Below are 13414 nucleotides of genomic sequence, written 5' to 3' on the forward strand. Positions count from 1 at the left end.
ATTAGACACAACTATCTCAAATCTAATTACACCCCAAGTCTCCAATAACACTAAAACACCATCTCAATTTAAGTATTTATACAACCTTATACTTAGAAGTTAAGTGATTTTAACTTTAAAAAAGCTCTTAACAATACAATGTTACTAAAATATTTGTCCCAATAAAAAATATTGAAACTCAACTCCTATTACAACAAATCTATCAGGTAATACTATAAAAATTTTATTTATTCAAAATATTATTTATATTGCTAGTTTATATTTTTTATTGATTACAGGAATCAACTTCACCAACACTAATATCATCGGATCTAGATAACATACCAATCAAGAGATTAAAGAAAAAGAAAAGTAAATAAATTCAATCTTCAAATAAAAAACATACATATAAAGATGGAACAAAAAAGATAATAAAAAATGTATACAAGTTAACAGTTTAAAAAGAACACGTTTTCATCATAAGAATATATGGAAAAAAGAATCAAGTTTAGCAACAACCGAAAATTAAAAAAAAAAAAGAGAAAAATATGATATAAAAAGACTAAGTTCGTCAATTAAAATAAATATAAAAATAACAAATAACAAATAAAGATGTAACTTTATACAACTTCAATATAAAAAATTTTTATATTATAAAATATTAAATAAAAATATATCAAATTTAATATTAATTTATATATAATTTAATTAATTTTTAAATAATATAATATTTATTAAAATATATTTTATACTATCATTAATTTATTATCCTACGCGATCAATCTAATTAGATAAGTTGTGTATTAGCTATTTAAGCTGAATAAAAAAAAATTAAAGATAATATAATTAGATAGTATAAAACTATAAATTTAAAAGGCTAATAATAAATCTAAAGGTAATTTATTTTAATATATTACTAATAGATATATGAGTTGATTACACAACTCATTTGCGTTGAAACTAAAAAACATTACTATCTTGCCTCTAACAATGTGATGGAAACATCATTTTGTGAACAGATTTCATTGTTTATGAGTGAAGAACTACTTTCTTGGTGAGGATAAAATGCTGGCTGCTTTGGTCGAGCAAGCGGCTTATCATCATTGAGCATATGGATTACTGATGACATGTTAGGCCTGTCTTCTGGTCTCTCTTGCACACACAAAAGCCCTATGTGAATGCATCTCAACACTTGAGCTTCATCAACTGAATCACCAAGTGATTCATCTACCAGCTCCAGAGACCTTCCTTCACTCCACAATTTCCATGCCTGAAAGGATTGCCAATGTACAAGAAGCAAGCTAAAATCACATTCAACAAAAACTAATTATTATTGATTATTTACTTACATATCCAAGAAGGTTCAGATCTTGGTGTGGAATTGAGAATTCCCTGTTCCTCTTCGCACTCACTACCTCAAGTACGATTACACCAAAGCTGAACACATCGGATTTCATTGAGAAAGAACCACGCACTGCATACTCCGGAGAGATATAACCACTGCATTGTATTACGTTTATCACATACTGAAAATCAAGGGGGGAAAAGAAAATAAAGAAGGCTGCAGCTACAAGAGTTCAACTAATGATAATTAGCCATATTTTAGCCTACTTACTGAGTTCCCATGACTCTCTTTGTATTCGCCACAGTTTGATCTCCTCCAAACGTCCTAGCAAGGCCAAAGTCTGATATTTTAGGATCTATACCCTTATCAAGAAGGATATTGCTCGTTTTCAAGTCTCTATGAATGACTCTTAGCCTAGAGTCTTGATGTAGATAGACTAGGCCTCGAGCTGTCCCGCCAATAATTTGAAATCGCTTGCCCCAATCCAATAATTTTCTTCTAGAATCATCTGGTATGTCGAGTGCATTCAAGGTTAATTTGACATCTACTATATTGTGGTAATTGTGAAATATTATGAGAAATTCAGAATGGTTTAGAAATGAACCAAAAATGAAGTAGTCCAAACTCCTATTGGGCATGAACTCATAAATCAAGAGCTTCTCTTTTTGTTGAATGCAACAACCAAGAAGTTTTACAAGATTGCGATGCTGAAGTTTAGCAATTAACTGAACTTCAGTTTTGAACTCCTGCAGTCCTTGCTGAGAATTCTTGGAAAGCCTCTTGACAGCAATCTCTACCCCATTTGCGAGTACACCCTAAAGTGATAACAATTGTTAGGACCATATAGCATATAACAGCATCCCAGACATATTCATGTTAGTTACTAGTTTAGCACCTTGTACACAGGTCCAAATCCACCTTCACCTAATTTGTTGCCACTAGAGAAGTGATTAGTGGCAGAAGCTATGGTTGATAACTCAAAGCTTGGAAGATCAACATCCTCATTTTCTGTTTTGCAAGCATGTTGCTTCCAGCAGAATATTTCTAGCAAAACAGGAATGATTATCAAGCAGAAATATATCATATGTTCTTTAATAGAAGTATTGGTTTGATTTGTTGGAGTGAATGATTTGTAATATTGCGAATTCATATGGTAGTTGCAGTCACCTGGCTTCTTAGGTTTGTTTCTCCATACATAGATTGCCAGTCCAAGTACTAAGCACATGACAAACAATGCGGATCCAACAATGATTCCTGCTAGCTTCTTCTTGCTGGAATCATTGTTCTGATTATCTTCTGAGATATCAAAATTCAAGAGCATTGTTCCTTAATAATACTTACATTAGTGTATTTTGAAAAAATAATGTAGTCAATCATAAATGGAAAAAGCTTGATGAGGGAAAGAAACAAGAAACCAAAGTGTGTACCTAGATCTGAAATAGTTGTTCGGATATAAAGTTCATTTACCCCTTCTTTCATGTCAATGAGATCATGAAACCAAATTAAGCACCCACTTCCTCGGCCGCGGATATCCAAATTAGCATATGCTGTGCAAGAACAATTTTTCAGACACAAATCCTCATTCTTGCAAGGTCATGCTCTTGTTGTACCAGGAAGAAGATGTGTCAGGCAGCACCATGTTTGTGAGCTTCTTAAATCCATCTTTGCTGCAGCTCAATGGAGTGATCCTAACACAACCATCAGACCAATGTGATTGCTTCCATTTTTCAGGATAATTTGGTACAAATCCATTCAGGCATGCGCAGGTTGGAAATGCAGTGTTAAAGACACTACAGATAGAATTTGCACCACACACTGCATACTTATCACATTGTGTCGCCGGCATTGAAAGAAGAGTCTCCCAGCTGCCGGTTTGTCTTAACCAATGAAAAGACTGAAGATTCCCCCAAGTTGTCACCACAATTCTCACAAAATTAGATATATTCAAAAGATTGTACTCATAAAATATCTCTTTCTCATTGAATACAAATTCATTTGACAGTTGAGTATAGCGCAAGTAAAGTGTAGCCCCTGAGAAAGTAAGACCAGTCCATGGTCCTAATCTAACCATTATAACGGTTCCGTTTGTTATAACTACTTGTGGATAGCCTCTACGGTCTATTTTAGCTTCGTAGTATCCACGGCTAGGATCATCAGTGCTCTTCCACGATGATACAGATCTCTCTAGGCCTGTCACAAGATCCAATCCAAGCTTCATTCCTGGCAAGAATGTGTCACTGGGATAATCAAAGCTCTGCCACAGAATTTGCTTCTCATCATGTCCATCTTTAACAACAAGGTTTCCTGAGTCCAAGATCTGTGCAACTAGATTCCGATTCGCTGATTTTCTTGACATGTTGGAGGACCACACAGTGCTGTTGGTGCTGCCATTAACAAGAACAAGTCCTTGATCAGTGACTTTTAGAATTCCAGATGTGTTGTTGAGTGGTTTTTCTCTATTGGCCACCCATACTACTGTTAAAGGGGACACATTATAATACCAGATGCCGAAGTATTGGCTGTTTGAGTTTCCTGGTTTAAAGAAGCCAACTTCAAAGGTTCCTCCGCGCGAAATTAATGTCTCTCCATCACTGATGGACTGACTCAGGGCTATACTGTCCATTGAAGTGGAGGTTCTTAATATAAGTGAGAAAAGAAAAGACCAAAACCATAGCAGAACCTTCAAGTTCTGCATTGTTGTCTTAAGGAACTTGTTTCTCAGACAAAAGAACAGGGAAAAGTGGTATGAATTATGGAGCTGATTTTCCTGGATTGGTAATTTTTAAGGAAAAATATATTTTATTTTTTATGTAAACGTGAGTGTTACTGTGTTAGTACCAGAGGAAGAGCAATAATAGAGCCACTATTGTGGAATATGTTTTGGTCAAATCTGTATGTAAGGGATAATAAATTATTACTTCACCATATGGTCAAAGTATTTACAAATTATGTTTGAATAAAAAAATTGACTATGAATAGTTTCAGAACACAGTTTAGAAGTCATACTCATATCCGGTACATAGCCTATGTTACACTTGCGGTACATAGCCGGTCCCAAGCCCGGATAAAGGAGGAGGGTTGTGTTAGGTCTTCGGCAACCAACATAAAAATATAGCCGAACCCCCGTGACATGACTCATATCTAAATTAAGTAGCACAATCTATGCTTAGGTCCCACAATGAAGAATTACTTGTCTTTCCATTTCACTCTTCAAATATCCCATGTTAGTAGTAGACTAGTAGTAATATCAGGGATGATGAGTTTGGAAAACTCTAAACCAATTTGATGATGAACAAACATTATTAAAATATTTAAATACAAAATTATTAATTTGATCTTAATTCATATGTGCTTAATTAATAATTTTGTTGTGCAGATTTTTGTTGGGCCGAAACAAAAGAAAATTAACAAAGCCCAACTGTTGCATTATTAATTCAGCTTTGTGTTTGTAATCAAAGCTAGTTATACTGGGCCAGAATAAAGATTAATGTTGCAAGCCCAACCAAATGCTTTCTTATTTGCTTCCTATGCTTAATCCGCTACACAACTCATCAGGAAAGCAAATGCTTACTAATTGGGCCAGCTTTTATTTCAATACTACAAGCCCAAGTCTCACAAATGATGAATGTTTCCAATCTTGGTCCGAAACAAAAGAGAAATGAAAGCAAAGTGCTTCCAACGGAACCAAGTATCAACCATGTGATGGATTTCAAAATCTATTACATTGTTAATTAATGCATGGGGAACATGAGAGAGAAAAATTCAGCTGAAGTGATTGATGGTTATTATGACTTACACACCACTCTATGTTAGGGAAGTAAAAGCAAGCTATGCCTAATTAATTTGTTTAACTTCTTTGCATTGCTTTTCTTTTCTTCAGATTCCTTTCATTCTCTCTCATCTCTTTCTTCTTCTCTATTCGGTCCTTGTCCAGGAAATAATGGAACCAATGTTCTTCAACACCGAAAGGAAGAAGTTGCATGCGCCTAAGACCATCAAGCAAATGATGGCAAGAAAACATACCAAAAGAAAGATGAGCTGTGGCTAAGATGTTTACCAAATGTGGTTAGTTTTGGTAAAGCTATCTTGAGCCTTTCATGCTCAAAAATGGAAGAAGAAGATTCGGCCAGCTAGAGGAGATTCTTGAAGCATGGCTTGTCTTCGATTCTGATCAACCACCACAGGGAGTAGCTAGAGTGGCGAAGTGATGGTTGAAGACAGGGATTGAAGCAGATGAAGTCATCATCATCATGAGGCATCAAGGGTCAGAAATCCATCTTGAAGAGGAAGCCAAGGATGGAGAGTCCGGATTGATGAAGGTTGATGATCAAGAAGGGACTTGAGGTAATTGCATGTTGGTTAATGCATGGTTATCTCTTCTCTCTCTGAGTGGCTGAACCGGTTCTGTGTTTGTTGAAGGAGGAAGAAAGTTGGTTCGGTTTTGGCTTCAAGTGTGGAGGCTTTCCTCTTCTTTAAAAAGGGTGAACAACCACTGTTTGAAGCAAAGGAGAAAATTTGAGAGTGCAAGGCACAGAGTTCTCAGAGCTACCTGAGCTAACAGATTTCTCTTCTCCTTCAATGTATTCTGTTTAGTATTTTTCTGTTTAATTTTGTCATGTCTTGAGTCTCATGGTAAAAGGCAAACAGTGAGGTTTGTAATGAAAAAGCCATAGAGCGGAAAAAGGCAGAGAGTGCAAAATTAAAAGAAAAAGCCATAGATGTCTTAGAGGTCCTTTGTTCATCTATGTTGTGCATCATGATTCTGTGGGAATCCCCTTGTAAGTTGGGTTAGCACTTTACAAGTTGTAATCAGATTGATTATAGTGAAAATTCCATCATGTTTGTGATGGAGACTGGATGTAGGCTGCACTGCACTTAGCAGCCGAACCAGGATATATCTGGGTGCAAGTTCTTTCTCTTTCTACTCCATTTCTGTTTTCTACCACACACGAGCAAAAGCCAGAATTATCTCATGCCAAGTGACGAGACAAAACAAAAAGTCTCGTGGCAAGGGACAAGACAAAACAAAGTTGCTCGTGTCAAGTGACGAGCAAAAACAGAAAAGTCTTCCCTGAAGTTCAGCAAGTGCCAGCATTTAAAAAGGGGGCTAAGATTCAACCCCTCTTCTCTTAGCCACTGAAACCATCAAGGGAAATATCATTTTTATGTTTTTTTGAGAATAAGAAAACTCCATGGACCTGCTGTAACCTTCATTATTAAGCATTGTACTTCATTAGAACTGCTTGTGGATCTTCTCCAGTCTTGGTATAGTTACAATATAGAGTTGAGTTATTTGTACACCGAACCATTACACGCTTCTAAATTCTAATGGTGGAAGAGTGTGTTTAGCTCGATATACAAGGCAAAATAAGTATACGGAACATTTCTCTTTTATTATATACTCTCCCTAACTGGTTTTATTAAAACTGCTTGCAAAAAACATGTCTCAGATACTCAAAAGTCAAAACTGTGGCATAAGAAATTTTTAGTGTTGCTTGCTACCATTTCCTCTTCTATTTGTTTGTGATTTTAATATAAGGGAAATACTTTCTCCTCAAAATTCTTTAGAAGCATGTTGTTTGAAAAAGCTTGAATTGACCAAACTGTTTACATCTCATGATGCCACAATATGGCTATTAGAATTTCAGGACAGCAATGCACTATTCAAAATTAAGATAATAAGACTTTGCTGATCAACATGGCTCCAATTATATCTATTTGAAAAATGAAATGATGTTAATGCCATCATGAACCACATTGTTAATAACGCCATACACACATAGACAAATGAATTTTCGAGCAAGAACTTCATGAAACCAGTTACTTACAGAGCTAATTTGCATTGAGACTAAAAAAACTATCTGGCCTCCAACAGTGTGATGGAAATATCATTATTTGAACACATTTCACTAGTTTTAGTTGAAGAATTACTTTCTTGGTGAGGATAAAATGCTGGCTGCTTTGGCCGAGCAAGCGGCTTATCATCATTGAGCATATGGATTACTGATGACATGTTAGGCCTGTGTTCTGGTCTCTCTTGCACACACAAAAGCCCTATGTGAATGCATCTCAACACTTGAGCTTCAACAACTGAATCACCAAGCGATTTATCTACAAACTCCATAGCCCTCTCCTTAGTCCACAATTCCCATGCCTGCAAAAAGTTTACATTAAAATTTGCCTATTTTGGCATCACATGAATTTATCTATCAGTAGCTCTAAATTTTTAGGAACCACTTTTGATTTAGTTATTAGGCCTTGTTTGGTTAGTATTTTGAGACAGAGATAAGACAAAAAGAGTTGAATCTCTTTCCCTATCCCTGGTTTTTGAAAGGATAGAGAGTTGGCAAATTTTGTTCCAAGATAGAGACATTTTTATATATCTATCCTATGGTAGTTACCAAATAGGGCCTAATGATCATTACTTACATGTCCAAGAAGGTTAACAAATTGGTGCGGGATAGAGAGTTCCTTGTTCTTCATCCCACTAACGACCTCAAGCATAATTACGCCAAAGCTAAACACATCAGATTTCATCGAGAAAGAGCCATGCATTGCGTACTCAGGAGAGATATAACCACTGCATTATTGTAGCTTGTATGTCAAACAATAAAAACCATAGCACAGAAAACAGTTGCACCATCAAGTAACACATGTTAGCCTACTTACTGAGTTCCCATCACTCTCTTTGTGCAGGCCTCGGTTTGATCTCCACCAAATGTCCTTGCGAGACCAAAGTCTGATATTTTTGGATTCATATCATTGTCAAGAAGAATGTTGCTTGTTTTAAGATCTCTGTGGATGATTCTTAGCCTTGAGTCATGATGTAGATAAAGTAGGCCTCGAGCTATCCCACTAATGATTTGGAAGCGCTTAGTCCAATCTAATAATTTTCTTCTACCATCATCTAACATGTAAATAAAATCCAAAGTCAGCTTGACATCAACCTGGGGATATTGCAAACCAGAACAATAAATTTGGGATGGTTAAGAAATGAACCAAAAATAAAGTGGTCCAAACTTCTGTTTGGCATGAACTCGTAAATCAAGAGTTTCTCTTTTTGTTTAATGCAACAACCGAGAAGCTTTACAAGATTGCGATGCTGAAGTTTAGCAATTAACTGCACTTCAGTTTTGAACTCTTGCTGTCCTTGCTCAGAATTCTTCGAAAGCCTCTTGACAGCGATCTCAGTGCCATCAGCAAGCACACCCTGATAACAATTATTTGTATCATATAATTTGCAAAGACCGAAGAATATAATATTATGATGTACATAACCAAATTTATATACCTTGTACACAAGTCCGAAGCCACCTGCTCCTAATTTGTTGTAGCTAGAAAAGCAATTTGTGGCATAAAATATGGTTGATAAATCAAATGTTGGAATATCACTGTCCTCCTCCACCCTTCTGCATAATAGTTCTTTCCAGAAACCCACTTTCGACATCCCTGCTGGAAATTTTGTTGGCAAAGATTAACAATATATCAGAGGTTCTAAAATTAAAGTAGGGTCAGGCTTGAAAATCGCACACTGACCTGGCTTCTCAAATTTATTTTTCCATAAACATATGGCAAGTCCAAGTATTAAGCATATCATGAATACAGCAGAGCCAGTAATGATGCCTACAAGCTTCTTTTTGAAAATCTTCTTGTTATGTTCTGAGATATCAATATTAAAGAGCACTCTAAATTAGCATACCTTTTACACTGATAGATTACCAAAAATATCTTCTAGTCAATCAGAAACCATAAATCAAAGAGGCTACCTAGCTCCGAAGAAGGAACTCGAATATAAATATCTTGGCCACCTTCATATGATTGCCTCATATCAATCAGATCACTGAACCAAAGTAAGCAGCCACTTCCTCCGTCGCGCTTATCCAAATTTGCATATGCTGTACAGGAACAGTTTTGCAGACATAAGCTCTCACATTCTTGAAGGTCAATGGTCTTATTATACCTAGATGAAGACGTGTCAGGAAGAACAATCCCTGTGTACTTCATGAACCCATCTTTGCTACAACTTAATGGGGTGATCCTAACACAACCATTAGACCAATATGACATATCCCACTCTCTTTGAATCTTTGGTGCAAATCCTTCCAGGCAAGCACAATCTGGAGTGTTCACTGAATTGCAAACAGAATTCTCGCCACATAATGCATAATTGTCGCACCGAGCTGATGGTATAGTTATGAGAGTCTCCCAGACATTGGTTTCACTTGTCCAATGCAAAAGCTGCCGATTCCCCGAAGATGTCATGACGTATCTAAAAAAAGTAGAATTGTCAAGGACTTGGAACTCATAGAATATTTCCTTTTCATTCAAAACAAACTCAGATTTAAATACTGGACTTTGCTTATGATATGGAAGTGCTGTGAAGCTAAGTCCATTCCATGAACCTGCCCTGCTCATTATAGAATCTCCCTTCAATTGAACTGCTTGTGGATAACCTCTAAGATCCATTTTAAACGAGTAGTCTCCGGAATCAGGATCGTCTGTACTTTTCCAACAAGTTAGGAACCTATTTAGTCCTGTCTCTAGATTCCATCCAAGCTTCATTCCTGGCAACAAAGTATCACAAGGATAATCAAAACTTTGCCATAAGAGATTCTCCATTTTACCACCATTTCCATCTCTCACAACAAGATTTCCCGAGTCTAAGAGCTGTGCAACCGGATTCTCTGCTGCTTTCGACACTTTGGAGGACCAGAATGTGTTGTTTGAGCCATTGTGCAGTACAAGAACTCCTTGGTTGTTGATTTCCAACACTGATGAGTTGCTGTTGATTCGTTTGTTCCGGTTGGCAACCCATGAGTATTGAAGGAGATTGCTTGTACCATATTCCCAGGTATCGACCACTTGAGTCTCCGGGGCTGAAGAATCCAAGTTCAAAAGTTCCACCAGCTGAAACCAAAGTATCACCATCTTTCATGGATAAACTTGGTGTAATCATGTCTAGTGAAAAGGATTTTGTTATAAACCCCAATAATAAGAAGCAAATAACTCTAGTTCTCATCATGTTTTTTATTGGAAAACAGAAAGGAGGATGTTTCACGAACACAGAATTTATGTTATCAAAAACTAAACGATCTTTGAACAGTATTGAATGCAACAGAAAGGGAGCAAAGTGAAGTTGGGATGAAAATATTAATTCTATTTATTAAAATATTATTCTATTCTTATATCTTTTATGTTATAGATCAAATAATCTATATATTACAATTTTAAGGATTTTTTAGTTTAGGGAATGGAATTAGAAGATTTTGTACAAAAATAAAACTTATAGAATTAATTTTTCACTTATGGTCCGAGCCTAAATCTAATTTAAATAGAGTTTGACCAATTAAAAAACTAACCCACCACTCACGTTTTCATTAGTTTATAGACATATTTCGTCATGTAGGATAACTTTCTCATGGTAGTAAATACAAGTTAATATTCAATTTGATTTTTGAACTTGCATATGCGAGTTTTAATTTAATCCTTGAAATTCTAATGGCTTTTACTTAGTCTCTAAATTTTGTAAACGTGACTCACATTAGTTTTTGGGACAATTTTCAGTACACAAACGTCAATGAAGCGCTAATATAGCCAGATGCTACACTGAAACATATAAAATAAAGTCGTATCACTTGTTTTGGGAAGAAAAATTTCAATAAATACAATATTGTTTTGTACTATTTGAATGCCGAAACAAAAACGATATTATTTTACAGAATCCAATCATCTAACTGTCCACGTTATGTCTATGTGTTGTTCTAGGAGTATTCGCAAAATTTAGATACTAAACAGAAATAATTAAAATTTTAAAGACTAAATTGTTACTTGCACAAATTCAGGGACCAAGCTAAATATTATTTCTAATAAATACGCTTCAAGAAACATTTTTCAAAATATAAATCTTAATGGATTATGGATGGCTCTTATAACAAGTAATTTTGCATGGACAACGGAGTTTGACGATTGTCTACTCACGTCTTTTGATATGTTGTTGGCGTGCAGCATTAAAATAGCTCACTCAAGCCTTCAATTCTGACTTTTAAGGATCCCAATTTCAACTATGATCTGAAACAGAATTATGCCGACATTTTTAGTATCCTTCCTTGTTACTATTGAATTCGCTCGAACAAAAGCATAAGAAAAGCAAATTGAATTATATACTTTTTAATTGACCTTTATTTTTTATTTTTTTCCTAATAAAAAAGAGAGAATAAAATGCTATAGGAAACGCCTTCAATTGAATATTTTAATACAACTAAAACTAATCTAATTATGAATATCGTTGGACAGTAAAAGGAAATTTGGATTAAGAAAATATAAACTCATAACAGATGTGATGTATGAAAATGGTAAATTTGAAAAAAGAAGCACAAAGTCTGTTTGAATTTTAGGTCCTTTGATGTCATCAACATTAAGATAGAATATTCCAAAGATAAATGATACTATTGAATTTTCTATTTAGAGTCGGAGAGATCAAGTCATGGTCATAGTTTATCAGACTATCAGAATGCAGGTCGTTTCAGTTTAGACAGATTGCTATCAGTAATTAACATTAGAGCCATAGATGGCATGTCAAGCCTATCTCTATTGCACGCGTAGGACTCCGATATATAAGCATCGCAGTACTTTGCGTAAATCAACTGCGTTGCCTAATGAATCATTAATCAATTTCAGGTATCTGTTTTGCTTTTCACCCCTGATGCAAGAAATCAGTAACTTATATGAGTAGATATTCAATATTCACCAATCTAGAATGACTTTCCTTCTAATCAGTACTAAAAATAAATCATTCTATATAGTATAAAAACTTCAAAACTAAAGACACCTGACTTGGTGGATACTTTTCCATGCACTACATATTCAGGAGACATATAATTATGGAGAAACATCAATTTTTCACATGCAATTAATGACATGAAGAAACATCAGGTAGCATTTAAGGCTGAAAGGTAGTTGTGTCCGGCATACTTACTAACTTCTAACTATCCGAGTCGTTTGGCGTCAATTTGATCTTCCCAAAAGGTTTTTGAAAGCCTAAAGTTTGAGATTTTTAATTCATATTATCATTTAGCAAATGTTAATAGTTTTGAGATCTCTATGGATAATCCTCATTCTAGAGTCTTGATGAAGATAGTATTGAAAAAAAAATTGTGGTTCAAACAAGAACTTATTTAACAAGGGAAGCACCAAAATAATTTTTTTATAACCAATTCAATGAAATCAAAATGGCACTATTTTTTCCCCTCAATTTTTCTTCTCTTGGTCGACGACGAGCTCTCTCTCACTCCTGTTTCTTTTTCTCTTGTGTGTGTAAAAAATTATTCACTCTTTCTCTTCTCTTTTTCCTTTTACTACTAATGGCTATAAGCCATAACTTTCTTTTCTTCTTTGGAGTAAACTACTATTTTTACCCACAAAAGTTGAAAACGTTGACACATCTATCCATAGGAGAAGAAAATTACCATTTATATTCATGAAACATGAATTTTGCACAACAAAATTATCCAAACACTAAAAATGTATCTAAAAACCTCAAATTACCCTTATCATTACCACTACTATCATCATCCCCCATCTCTCTTCACATCACCTGAACACCCTTCTATCTAATCTCCATTTCTCTGCCACAAACCACCTTTGTCACAAACCATTTCATTGCCGCTCCTTCATCACCATAACCTTCATCGCCTCAATTAAAGCACAGTGCATTGAAAAATAGTGACCTCATGAATTAACTCGGAAAAAAGTACCTTTGGAGAAATCAAAATCAACCCAAAGAAGGATTTGAAATGGATGATGATGGATGAGAGTCAAAATTGGATCCTTGTTTCAATTGAGTGTGAAACTGTTTGAGGGAACAAAATAGTGAAAAGGGTATCATGGAGAAAGCTGACAGAAATAGGGCGAAAAAGGACACAGATCCAAGGTGTGAAGAGAGTAAAGAGAAAGGATCAAATCTGAACAACCAAACACAGAACCCTCATGTATTTGGATTCACTTTTTCTAGGAGAAAAGAAAAATGGAGAGAGAGAGAGAGAGAGAGAGAGAACTGCAGTTTTGGTTCACAAACGGGACCGCGGTGGTAGC

The 13414-nt window shown here is 35.4% G+C and overlaps 1 protein-coding gene across 1 annotated transcript; it reads right to left on the reverse strand.

Moving 5' to 3' along the window:
• Positions 1 to 952: 952 nt before the first annotated feature.
• Positions 953 to 10392, reverse strand: LOC130945965 (receptor-like serine/threonine-protein kinase SD1-7). Its single transcript, XM_057874651.1, is given in 16 exon segments — positions 953 to 1249; positions 1329 to 1479; positions 1595 to 1832; positions 1929 to 2139; positions 2220 to 2368; positions 2492 to 2650; positions 2740 to 2906; positions 2908 to 3939; positions 7183 to 7478; positions 7754 to 7904; positions 7994 to 8231; positions 8324 to 8534; positions 8616 to 8776; positions 8861 to 8983; positions 9091 to 10148; positions 10150 to 10392. Coding segments are annotated over 16 exon segments (4839 nt in total). The 5' UTR covers positions 10347 to 10392.
• Between the last annotated feature and the right edge of the window lie 3022 nt (positions 10393 to 13414).

The sequence above is a fragment of the Arachis stenosperma genome, chromosome 8 (assembly GCF_014773155.1).
Source record: "Arachis stenosperma cultivar V10309 chromosome 8, arast.V10309.gnm1.PFL2, whole genome shotgun sequence".
Classification (NCBI taxonomy): Eukaryota; Viridiplantae; Streptophyta; class Magnoliopsida; order Fabales; family Fabaceae; genus Arachis; species Arachis stenosperma.